This window comes from Lepus europaeus, chromosome 17 (assembly GCF_033115175.1).
Source record: "Lepus europaeus isolate LE1 chromosome 17, mLepTim1.pri, whole genome shotgun sequence".
In the NCBI taxonomy this organism is placed as follows: Eukaryota; Metazoa; Chordata; class Mammalia; order Lagomorpha; family Leporidae; genus Lepus; species Lepus europaeus.
In genome coordinates this window covers 34,079,017-34,092,040 of record NC_084843.1, presented here as the reverse complement: position 1 = coordinate 34,092,040, position 13,024 = coordinate 34,079,017, and the positions used below count along the sequence as shown (strand labels likewise).

General features: G+C 38.2%; 1 protein-coding gene across 2 annotated transcripts in view; it reads left to right on the top strand.

The window, feature by feature from the left end:
* Positions 1–13,024, top strand: part of LOC133775878 (cytochrome P450 2C5) — a 101,681-nt gene that overhangs the window by 5,578 nt on the left and 83,079 nt on the right. For both annotated transcript variants that reach the window (XM_062214373.1, XM_062214372.1), the window contains exons 6-8: positions 6,836–6,968; positions 8,112–8,299; positions 12,344–12,485. In XM_062214373.1, coding sequence (XP_062070357.1) covers positions 6,836–6,968; positions 8,112–8,299; positions 12,344–12,485 — 463 coding nt within the window. The remainder of the gene's footprint in view (positions 1–6,835; positions 6,969–8,111; positions 8,300–12,343; positions 12,486–13,024) is intronic.

Here is a 13,024-nt window from a genome sequence, read left to right as displayed (position 1 = left end):
CACTGTACTGTTTGTGGACAAGGCTACTTGTTCCCTGTTGCATTACCTTGACACCCTGGCCAAAGGTCAGTTGGACATAAATCTACGTTTGTTTGTGGGCTATCAGTTCCACTACATTGACCAATTTCACTGATGAACATAGATGTAAAAATACTCAGTAAAATTCTAGCCAATAGAATCCAACAATACGCCAGAAAAATCATCTATCCAGACCAAGTGTGATTTATCCCTCTTATGCAGAAATGGTTCAACATTCGCAAATCAGTCAATGTGATGCACCACATTAACAAATTGCAGAAGAAAAAGTATATGATTATCTCAATAAACGCTGAGATAGAATTTGCTAAAATACAACACGCTTTCATGATGCATCTTTTTCAGGTTAGAAATTGATACTGGCTTCATAGAAAGAATTTGGGAGGATTCCCTCTCTTTTTCTTTTTCTTTTTTTTTTTTTTTTGACAGGCAGAGTTAGACAGTGAGAGAGACAGAGAGAAAGGTCTTCCTTCTGTTGGTTCACCCCACAAATGGCCGCCACAGCTGGCACGCTGCACCAATCCAAAACCAGGTGCTTCCTCCTGGTCTCCCATGTGGGTGCAGGGCCCAAGCACTTGGGCCATCCTCCACTGCCTTCCCAGGCCACAGCAGAGAGCTGGACTGGAAGAGGAGCAACCAGGACAGAATCCAGCACCCCAACCAGGACTAGAACCCAGGGTATGGTGCTGCAAGTGGAGGATTAGCCAAATGAGCCATGGCGCCAGCCTCCCTCTCTTTCAGTTGTTTGGAATAGCTTGAGAAAAATTGGCATTAGTTCTTCTTTAAATATCTGGTGTAACTCAGCAGTGAATCAATCCGGTCCTGGGCTTTTCTTTCTTGGGAGGATGTTTATTACTGATTCAATTTCTGGCATGGTTATCGGTTTGTTTAGGATTTCTGTGTCTTCATGGTTCAATTGAGGTAGGATGTATGTGTCCAGAAATCTATCCATTTCTGCTAAATTTCCAAGGTTGTTGACATACAACTCTTTGTAGTAATTTCTGATGTCTTTTTTTATTTCTGCAGCCTATGGGTACATTCCATTTTTCATCTCTAATTTTAATAATTTGAAGTTTCTCTCATTTTTTTGTTAGTTGGGTTAATGGTGTGTCAATTTGGTTTATTTTTTCAAAAAACTGGCTCTTTGTGTTGCTGACTTTTTGTAATTTTTTTTGTATTGAATTTTGTGATTTCTTCTCCTACTAGTTTTGAGTTTGGTTTGCTGTAGTTTTTAATTTATCCTTGAGATACATTGATAGCTCATTTATTTGGTGCCTTTCCAATTTCTTGATGTAGGCACCTATTGCTATAAACTTTCCTCTTAACACTGCTTTTGCTGTATCCCATAAGTTTTGATATGTTGTATTGTTGTCTTCATTTGCTTCCAGAAAGTTTTTGATTCACTTTTCATTTCTTCTATGAACCACTCTTCATTCAGGAGCATGTTGTTCAGTCTCCACGTGTTTGCATATGCTCTAGGGATTTCTGAGTTGCTGACTTCCACCTTCATTCCACTGTGGTCTGAGAAGCTGCATGGTATGATTCCAATTCTTTTGAATTTGCTGAGATTTGCTTTATGGCCTAGTATGTGGTCAATCCTAGAGAAAGTTCCATGCACTGCTGAGAAGAATGTGTACTCTGCAACTGTGGGATGAAAAGGTCTGTAGATATCTGTTAGACCCATTTGGGCTATAGTGTCAATTAAATCTACTGTTTCCTTGTTGATTTTCTGTCCAGTTGATCTGTCTATTTCTGAGAGTGGAGTATTGAAGTTCCCCAGTACTACTGTATTGGAGTCTAAGTCTCCCTTTAAGTTCCTTAACACATCTTTTAAATAGCCTGGTGTCCTGTTATTAGGTGCACATACATTTATAATAGTTACATCTTCCTGTTGAATTGACCTCTTAATCATTATATAGTGCCCCTCTTTGTCTCTTTTAGCACTTTCTGTGTTAAAATCTATTTTGTCTGATATTAAGATGGCTATTCCAGCTCAACTTTGGTTTCTGTTGGCATGGAATATCTTTTTTCAAACTTTCAGTCTGCATGCACCTTTGTTGAAGAGATGTGTTTCTTCTAAGCAGCAAATAGATGGGTTTTGGTTTTTTTCTTCTACAGTTTAACAAAGTCTTCCTTCTTCATATTTCTTTTTTTTTCTTTTTTTAACTTTTATTTAATAAATATAAATTTTTAAAGTACAGCTTTTGGATTACAGTGGCTTTCCCCACCCCACCCCCATAACTTCCCTCCTACCCACAACCCTCCATCTCCCGCTCCCTCTCCCATCCCATTCACATCAAGATTCATTTTCAATTATCTTTATATACAGAACATCAATTTAGTATATATTAAGTAAAGATTGCACCCACACAGAAACACAAAGTGTAAAGTACTGTTTGAGTACTAGTTATAGCATTAATTCACATAAATCCTTCAGCAAGTCTGTGTCTTTTAACTGTAGAATTGAGGCCGTTTTACGTCAATGTGACTATTGATAACTAGTGACTTTGCCCTGCCCTTTTTCCAAATATATTTCTAATGTATACTTTGAACTTTCTGTGATCTTTTAGTGAGAGATTTTCTTCCTTTACCTTCTTTCATATTTATGACAGTGTTTCAGTGTTTCTCTGTGTAACATACCTTTAGGCATCTTTTGCAGGGCTGGACGGGTGGTGACAAATTCATTGAATTTCTGTTTGTTATGAAAGGTCTTTATTTCACCTTCATTCACAAATGAGAGCTTTGCATGATATAATATTCTGGGGTTACAGGTTTTTTTCTCTTAGGACTTGGGCTATATCTTGCCATTCTCTCCTAACCTGCAGGGGTTCTGATGAGAAGGCTTCTGTGAGTTTAATTGGAGATCTTCTGAAAGTAATCTGGCATTTATCTCTTGCACATTTTAGAATCTTTTCTTTATGTTTCACTGTGGTGAGCTTGATTACAATGTGTCGTGGTGAGGATCTTTTCTGGTCATGTATATTGGGAGTTCTGTGTACTCCCTGTACTTGGATGTCTCTATCCTTCTCCAAACCCAGGAAGTTTTCTGCTAGTATTTCACAAAAAAAAAAAAAAAAAAAAAAAAAAAAAAAAAAAAAAAAAAACACCTTCTAATCCTTTCTGGGAGTGCCTTCAGGAACTCCCAGAATCCGAATGGTGCATTTTATTACAGTATCCTGTAGATTCCCAACAATGTTTTTTAGATTTTTAATTTCCTCTTCTTGTCTTTGGTTTGATTGTATACTTTCCTGTGCTATGTCACTTTCAAATAGAAATATTCATACATCCTTTTTATTTTAATGCATTTATTTATTTTTCATGTGTAATTTTTCTGGCTAAACCTTCCAGGGCTATGTTGAAAGGCAGTGGTGAAAGTACACTTCCGGCCGGCGCTGAGGCTTAACAGGCTAATCCTCCACCTTGCGGCGCCAGCACACCGGGTTCTAGTCCCAGTTGGGGCACCGGATTCTATCCCGGTTGCCCCTCTTCCAGGCCAGCTCTCTGCTATGGCCCGGGAAGGCAGTGGAGGATGGCCCAAGTCCTTGGGCCCTGCACCTGCATGGGAGACCAGGAGAAGCACCTGGCTCCTGGCTTCGGATCAGCAAGATGCACCGGCCGCAGCGGCCATTGGAAGGTGAACCAATGTCAAAAAGGAAGACCTTTCTCTCTGTCTCTCTCTTTCTCACTATCCACTCTGCCTGTAAAAAAAAAAAAAAAAAAAAAAAAAAAAAAAAAAAAAAAAAGATTAAAAAAATAAAAAAAAAAAAACAAAGTACACTTCCTTGGTGGATTTTTTCCTCCATTATTTCATAGAGCAAGCTTTTAAGCTTTAAGAAATTAATAAGATTCAGTTTTGTAGTTTTCAATATATCATATCAATATAAGGAAGCTTCCATCTACTTATAATTTTCAGAGTTTTTTTATCATGCACATCATTGAATTTTTCAAGTACTTTTTAAAAAAGATTTATTTATTTATTTGAAAGTGTCACACAGAGAGAGAAAGAGAGGCAGAGAGGGAAAGAGAAAAGTCTTCCATCTGCTGGTTCACTCCCCAATATGCTGCAATTGCTGGAGCTATGCCAATCCGGAGCCAGAAGCCAGGAAGCCTCCTCGGTTTCTCCTACATGGGTACAGGGGCTTAAGGATTTGGCCATCTTCTACTGCTTTCCCTGACCATAGCAGAGAGCTGGATTGGAAGTAGAACAGCCGGGTCTAGAACCAGTGTCCATATGAGATGCCTGCAGTGCAGGCCCAGGCTTTAACCTGCTGTGCCGCAGAGCTGACCCCTCAAGTACTTTTTTAAAAAGCTGTTGAGATAATTTTTTTCCCCATTCTAAAAAATGTTTATATTGATTGCTTTTCTTTTAACCACCCATGCATTTCTTGGATAATATCCACTTGATCAGGATGTGTAATCCATAAAGATACTCAAAGTGCAGCAAAATTTGGATAACAGAAAAGTTGTAGTAATTATTTGAAATGTAAAGTCAAATGACAATAAGCACATTCACGTTGTTTTGTAACTGTCACCACTATTCATGCCAGAATTATTTTATGCTGCAAAACAGAAACTTCATATCCATTACATAGTAATTACTTGCACCCCATTCCTTACCAACCACCACTCTTCCTTCTGTCTCCTGGAATTTGGCTATTTTAGTGACTGGCTTTTCCTATTTAGCATAATGTTGTTGCTATTATACACTGGATGTTTTTATATTATCTCCAGTAACACAGATTTGTGATTCTACTATAATAATTTTTTATTTAAAATCACATAGAAACAAAGCACTTATATTAAAAATTTAATAATATTAATTTTACCATTATCTGTATAGTTACTCTTAACAGGAATATTTATCTCTTAATAAGACTTTTACTTGTTGTCCTGTGTCCATTTATTTCAATGCAAAAGTTGAATCTCCTTAATATTTCTTGCATGAAAAATCTACTGTGAAGAGATCCCTTTAACATTGTTTTAATCAGGAATGTCTTAATTTCTGCTTTGTTATGGAAGGTTATATTTTTCCCAAGAAATAGAATTCTTGGTTGACACTGTTTTCATGTCAGCACTTTAAATAGTCATTTCATCAATTTCTTTTTCTTAAAAAAGATTTATTTATTGATTTGAAAGACAGAGGTACAGGGAAGGAGAGGAAAAGGAGTAGGCAGGCATACAGGCTAAAATTGATAAGGTTTGTGAGCATGAAGACTACAGCTCAATAGGCTAATCCTCCACCTGTGGCTCCAGCACCCCGGGTTCTAGTCCCGGTCGGGGTGCAGATTCTGTCCCGGTTGCTCCTCTTCCAGTCCAGCTCTCTGCTGTAGTTCAGGAGTGCAGTGGAGGATGGCCCAGGTTCTTGGGCCCTGCACTTGCATGGGATACCAGGTGAAGCACGTGGCTCGTGGCTTTGGATCAGCACGGTGCGCCGGCCACAGCACACCGGCTACAGTGGCCATTGGGTAGTGAACCAATGGAAAAGGAGGACCTTTCTCTCTGTCTCTGTCTCTCTCACTGTCCACTCTGCCTGTCAAAAAGAAACATTAGGTAAGAACCCTCTTGGGCTTATTAATATTGGGGATTTATTAATAAGCATGTGGTGAAATTGTATGGCAATCCAAATTCTGGTAGCATATGTGACACCCCAGATAGCACTTCAGGGGAATTTTAAGGGGCCACATCTTTGTATGAATTTTAGGGGGTCATGTCCGATCTCAGAAAGAGAAAAGAGAGAGAAATCCTTCATCTATAGGTTCACTCCTATCATAGTGCCAGGGCCCGAGCTGAGCCAGGCAGAAGCCAGGAGACAAGAGCTTCATCTAGGTTTCCCATGTGGGTGCAGGAGCCCCAGTACTCATGCCATCTTCCACTGCTTTCCTGGTCACATAGCAATGGAGCACTCAAAGTGTGTGAGAACTCCATGTAATTAGACATTTGGCTTTGGCATCAGCTCCTGTTCTCTCCTTCATCTGTGTGCACAGTGAATGTCTCAGATCTATCTTCATGACCGCAGCGTCTCTTCACCTCGTACCTCCCGATTCATTCCTGCACGTGTCCCAGTTCATCTTGCCTGTTGCCTCCCTTCTGGACACAGTGGTGCTGACCCCATCTTTTCTTGAGGAACCCATTATCATTCTAGGTTTTGCTGCCACATCTGCTTTGCACGATTTTGGTTTCTTAATGGATCTGCAAGTAATATTTATTCCATATCAGTTTTTGACAGGAGAAGAGTATTACAAACTCTTATTTTGGGCTTATACTACATTTTATGATACCCCTAACATACTAATAGATTTATTCATTAAGATTTGTGCTTGTGTACAAAGAAGAGATAATTTAGTTAATAATTGCTTAGACCATAGAATGAGACCATTTACCTCAAAAGCAAATTGTCTCAAGTTGAGCTGATCTGGCAATAATAGAATATTTTGTACATAGACTTACATTATATTAATTAAATCTTCCTCTCCCAAGATGATGTCTGTTTTGTCTCAAAGGTGTTTTGTTCACAAAGGAGAAAACAGGCTTCTGTTTACCTCCTTTTGTGAAATATTCATGACATACCTCGCTGAAGAGTCTCATAATGGGATTTTTATGAAAGAAGTAAGAGGGTAGTCAATAAGTTTGATGTCAACTTTTATATAGTCTACCATATCCAACAGCATGTTTTCTTAATATCGCACTTTCAGTTTTTCCTGTTATCTTTCTTTTTTAAAAATAATGTAAGTTTTTTTTTGGATTCATTATAATAAAAATGCTGGCAAATAATTTGCTAAATTCATCAAATCACTCTTAGGAAAACCATTTAGAGTTCACTTTTGAAAGCTTGGTAACCACTGTGTTTGATTTGTTTGGAGCTGGGACTGAGACAACGAGTACAACCCTGAGATACTCCCTTCTGCTCCTGCTGAAGCACCCCGAGGTCACAGGTACGACTCAGTAACAAAGTGGATTTCATGAGATTAGCTAGGGAGCCATGGCTACAGTCCTCCACCTGGTTTGTGCCAACAACTGTACTCTGTGCAGTGTAGTAAACAGAATAAAACTGGCTAACATTGTACAATGCAGGAGGAGATCCGAGAGCAGTGTAGACAGCATGGCAGGAGGAAGAGCAGGGATGTTCGGGGGGCTGTGCTGGATCTCATGGGAGTGATGTGTGGCAGGCACAGCACTGCATTTTCTTTTCATAACAAAAAGACCCCATTGAGGAGTAGGTATAGTCTTGAGGCTACCTTTCCTCATTCTGACAATTCAGTGCTCTATTGCAGGGAAAAGGACAAGGAAGCTTTTCTTATTGAAGTCCAACTTGAAATTCAGTGAGGCTTCCTTAAGTAACTGCAGTCTGACTAGCTTTCTAAAAGTTTAGATGCATAAGAGAGATGTTTCTTTTCAGCTAGAAGATGAGCCCAAAGTAATTGGAATAGGAGGGATCATTAATTTGAAACATCATGGAGATGAAAATTCTCATCTGTTTTACGAGGAAATAATTAACTATATGTTACAATCAATAATAAAGTAAGACATTTTTAAGAAACATGATTATAAATTGTAGGAATGCTCAAAATGGCTACATTGGGGAAGTAGGAGGATGATAAGAGTACTGTTGCAAATTAACACACATTCCAAAACATGCAAAAACATACATACTACAAAAGATAAAAATGACATTTTTTGACACACACACACACACACACACCTGTTTTAACTCAATTTAATCCCCATTCATTTGCAAATTTACATTTGATTTCTGTTTTCCCTTTTGCAAAGGCAGTGTTTTCTTGATTTATTTATATTCTGAATTTTTGGAGGGGAGCACTTAATTACTTCTATTTATGTCAGTTTCATGTGTGCCATTTATATGGCCCTCTATGTATCAATATATTATAATAGTAGTTTTTAGGAGAGTGCACTGTATATTTTTATAGTAATCATATTTCCAGGTGTATTTCTGGGCTTGTAGGTTATATTTCTGTCGCGATACCTTCAAGAAGGTTCATGAAACCCTAAATTGCTATGACAAGTGTGCCACTTTTTTTCATTTTCCCCATTATTTCTTACTTGTGTTTTACCAGCTAAAGTGCAGGAAGAGATTGAGCGTGTGATTGGCAGACACAGGAGTCCCTGCATGCAGGACAGGAGCCGCATGCCCTACACGGATGCTGTGATACATGAGATCCAGAGATTCATTGACCTGGTCCCCAATAACCTGCCCCATGCAGTGACCCGAGACATTAAATTCAGAAACTACTTTATCCCCAAGGTAATCTTGTTTTCTTTTATATTGAACCTCAGTGCTCTTAAACTTCTCACCCGCAGTGTGGTTCCAGTCCCCTGCCAACATCATGTGATTTTCTTATTCTGATGATCTTATACCCAACACTATTCATTGTTAGCAATTCATCTGTATATTATCCTGTTATCTGGGTTAATGGCTTTTATGTGTTTTTTCCAATCCTGTGTCTTTAACTTTTCTTCAAAAACAAGTATTTATTTGAAATCAGAGTGACAGAGAATGAGGGAGTGACAGAGATTTTTCCATCCATTGTACCCATTCCCAAATGGGTACAACAGCTATATCTGGTAACAGAGACTCCACCCTGGTCTCCTATGTTTGGCAAGTGTCCAAGTACTTAGGGCACCTTTTGCCATCTTTTCAGGTGCGTTAGCAGGAAGCTGAATTTGAAAGCTTGGAACAGTGAGTTCTTGACTGACATTATGATATGGGATGCGAGGGTCCCAGGAGGTGGTTTAAACTGCTGAGCCACTGTCAGTTGCCTCAATTTCTCATCATTGTATTATTGCACCGGCTAGGATTCCAGGATAGCATTTATCAGAATTGTTGCTAGCAGAAAATCTTGATTCATCCCAGATTTTTAGGAAAGGGTGGAGATTTAAGTCCTTAGTATTGAGAATGATGTTTTAATTAGATTTTGGTAGATACTATTTATAAGATTAGGAAATCTTGCTTTTTTCTCTAAATATTTCTCAAGAATTAATCTATAATTTTACCATATTGAAAATGTATAATTGGCTTCATTTTCCTCACCAAATATCTGTATTATGAGTAAATATTTGTATTATAATTGGATTTGAATTACTATGCATTGTTTTGTTCTGTAATTACTTCCTTTAGAATTTTTAGATTTTTTGATAACAACGTAATGGTAGCCTCATAAAATTATGTGAGAAATATTCTCTAACAAGCTTCTTTCTTAAAAAAATTTAAATTTTAATTAGTTTTTAACAGATTCAACATGATTTGTAGTTTTGACAGGCAGAGTGGACAGTGAGGGAGAGAGACAGGGAGAAAGGTCTTCCTTCTGTTGGTTGACCCCCCAGTGGCCACTGCAGCCTGTGCGCTGTGGCTGGCACACCACGCTGATCCGAAGCCATGAGCCACATGCTTCTCCTGGTCTGCCATGTGGGTGCAGGGCCCAAGCACTTGGGCCATCCTCCACTGCACTCCCGAACCACAGCAGAGAGCTGGACTGGAAGAAGCAACTGGGACAGAATTTGGCGCTCAGACCAGGACTAGAACCACGTGTGCTGGCGCCACAGGTGGAGGATTAGCCTATTGAGCCATGGTGCCAGCCTGTAGATAACAATTCTAAGAACATAATGATAGCCCTTCTTTCCTCTATCCTTCCTTCATGGCTCTCCCTCTCCCTCTCCTTCCTTTTTCCTTCCTTCCTTCCTTCCTTCCTTCCTTCCTTCCTTCCTTCCTTCCTTCCTTCTTTCCTTCCTTTGTTTCTTTTTAGTTTTTGAGATAACACACTTTAAATTTACATTACAATAAAAGGCTTAATAGTTTACCAAATAAGTTAGCTAGTGAAAACTGAAAAGACCCTAATTCAGTGGGAATAGACAATGGCTATAAACAAAAATTGAATAGGGACATGACCATTTTACCCATACAGTGTAAATTTTAGAGTCATCACAGATCATAAAACTACTTTAGTATAATATTATTGATGCACATACCTTCCCCCACCCCCACCCCAGCCTGCCCCAATCTTCTTGTTTTAGACACTTAATTGTACCTTTGTAATAACTTAGTTCTGGTGGAATAGCAGATATTTATATAGGAACAGATGCAGCATTTCAGATAATGTTTACCTTTATCCAGAAAGAATTCTTCTCTCTCCTACTAAGTAGGATAAATGATGTAACTAACACTTCTGGCCCTGATTCAAGGGCCTAAGGAGATATGAGCACAGTTGCAAATTGATGGTAGGTGTTAGCTCATCTTTCTATGGTTCACATATTTCTGGAATCTTGAGAGTGATTTTCATCTTAATACCTTTACAATGGCTTCTGACATCTGTTTTTTTGGTATATCTTCAGATTTCTAGATATTATGTTACAAGCTACTCTACTTGAATTCAGGATATATAATTGCTAAAATAAAAATTTATGTAACTAAAGTTGTATTTTCAAGGGGAAAATGGATGGGTTAGCATGCAATCATTAATGTCATCCTGTGGAAAAGATGGAATTTCTGACTTTAGTAGGAGGTGATGTGGCTTGTCATGCTGATGACAGATTTAGTATAAGGGTTAGGATTTCAGTCTACTCTGTTTCAGCAAATGATACAGTGAAAAAAAGACTTCTGTTTCTTCCTATTGGAGGCTGAGGATAATATCAATGAGTCTTGTTTCTTCCTCTTTAATGAACAAAATGGAAAGTAGAGGGAGGAATGTGTTAGGCGACCTGGTGGAGGGGATTGTTGTACTGGCTGGCTGACACCCATTCCTCAGGCTCACCCTGTGCCTGATGTCTTTAGAGGGTTTAATGCTTCAAGGGTGCTCCAAGCCCTTCATTCCCTCTGCACAGGGCAGTGTGGTGTAGAAATCTGCAACACTGCATGGATGAGTCTACTGTCTCACAAATCAGTGGAGTGATTTCTTCCACCATGGGCTAGGGCCACTGATCTCAGTGGACGTAGTGATCTAGGACAGGAGTTAGCAAACCTTTTTTTTGTAATTAGACAGATAGTAAACATGCTCCACATTCCAGGCCATGGGGGTTCTGTGACTGGCTTTATAGAAAAGAAGCAGTCTTAGACAATGTGTAAATGAATGAGGATGCTTTTCAATTTTAATAGAAACTAAAATTTATGCTTAGTATAGCTTTCTTCTATCAAAAGTATCATTTAAACAATCTTAGCTCTCAGACCATAGAAAAACAAGTAAGAGATTGGATTTGGGACTGATATTTGGTGATGACATTACTGTCAAGTAAAACTATCTGCAGTAATGCATGGTCTATTTTGGGATTTGTGTCCTAGCTGATCAAAGTTTGCCTGTACAAAGTGTCGAAAATTTACCCTTACCTTCTCTAGAAGTTTTATTGCTTTAGCTCTTATGTTTAGGCAAGTGGCTCATTTCAAATTGATTCATATTTGTGGTATAACGATTATGCTTCATTTTTTTTACTTTAAATGTCCAATTATTTGAGTAATATTTGTTTAAATATCTTCATATTTTCATTTTTTATTTTATAAACTGTAAAGTTTATTAAAAAGTTTGTGGAAAAAGAAAGCAAAAGATAATGTACATTTTCCATGAACTTTTTGAGGACTCTTGTACCTTCATCTATGACATGTTAACTTAGGACTGGTTATGACAATTCGACTTCCTAAATATTCCCCCGACAACGTTAGCTATGATTGATAATCCTTGCCTGAAATGATAATCCTGCACTGAATTGCTCCAAAATTTTGATATTTCTAATTTCATCATCCTGAGTTAGGATTAAACTATAGTAAAGATCTCCCTCATTCTTAAAATGAAGACAAACAAACTGCTCTACAACGATAAATGGTCAAGGGTTTCATACTTGCTACTGAGCTTGCTTTCATTAAAGAATTGGTGATTTTTAAGCAGGTCAGATGTTTATTTCCATATGTCCTGTGAAAAGGTTTCCGGACATTTCACAAACCAACCAACATCTGTCTGGCACCACACATATGAGATGTGTGAAAACTGAACTGAAGGACAGCAGCATGTGGCAAGCTTGATGAGGAGAACAGTCACAGGTTTTGGCACCCACCCACTCACACGCTCACATCTTCAAATGCTGTCACAGGGCATTTAGCAAAATCACTGCCACTGCCACAAACTCATCTCTGCTCTTTACTTGGTCTGTGTGGCTGGGGATGTCACTGCTCTTCCTGGGACTTGAACTTCCTCTTCTATTGATCAAACATTGTCCTAAGTTATTTCTACTGTTTTTTTTTTTTTTTTTTTTTTACACAGCACAGTGACTTCTTTATACATGGATTATCTGTGTCTGTTTTATCCAGGGTACAGACATATTAACATCGCTGACATCCGTGCTACATGATGAAAAAGCATTTCCTAACCCAAAGGTATTTGACCCTGGACACTTTCTGGATGACAGTGGCAACTTTAAGAAGAGTGACTACTTCATGCCTTTCTCAGCAGGTAATAGAATGCATTTCCACGCAACTTCAGAGGAGAAGATAACTTTTTTAATTCAAAATTTTTGCTCATATAACTTGAACAAATTTCATGTATTCCATATGTACAGCTTTAACAGCAGAATGATACTACTCACCCTACACCCTCCCATATTCCCACCCTCCCTCCTCCTTCCTTGTCTGTGCTTTTACATTTATAATGACATACTTTCAGTTTATTTTATGTTCAGAAGATTAAACCTCAGCTGAACAAAGAATTTAACCAGTATTAAGTGGAAAAACCACTTTCCTCAACAGTATTGATAAGGACCATAATCAGTAATCATATCTCATAATGTGATTTCTGTTCATATACATTACATTTTTTGTACTCTGTTAACACAAATCAGGGAAAACATATAGATAGATAGATAGATAGATAGATAGATAGATAGAAAACATATATATATAGATAGATACATAGATAGATAGATAGATAGATATAGATATCTATATATATATATATATATACCTAATTTCCTTTATCCAGTCATTAACTGATGG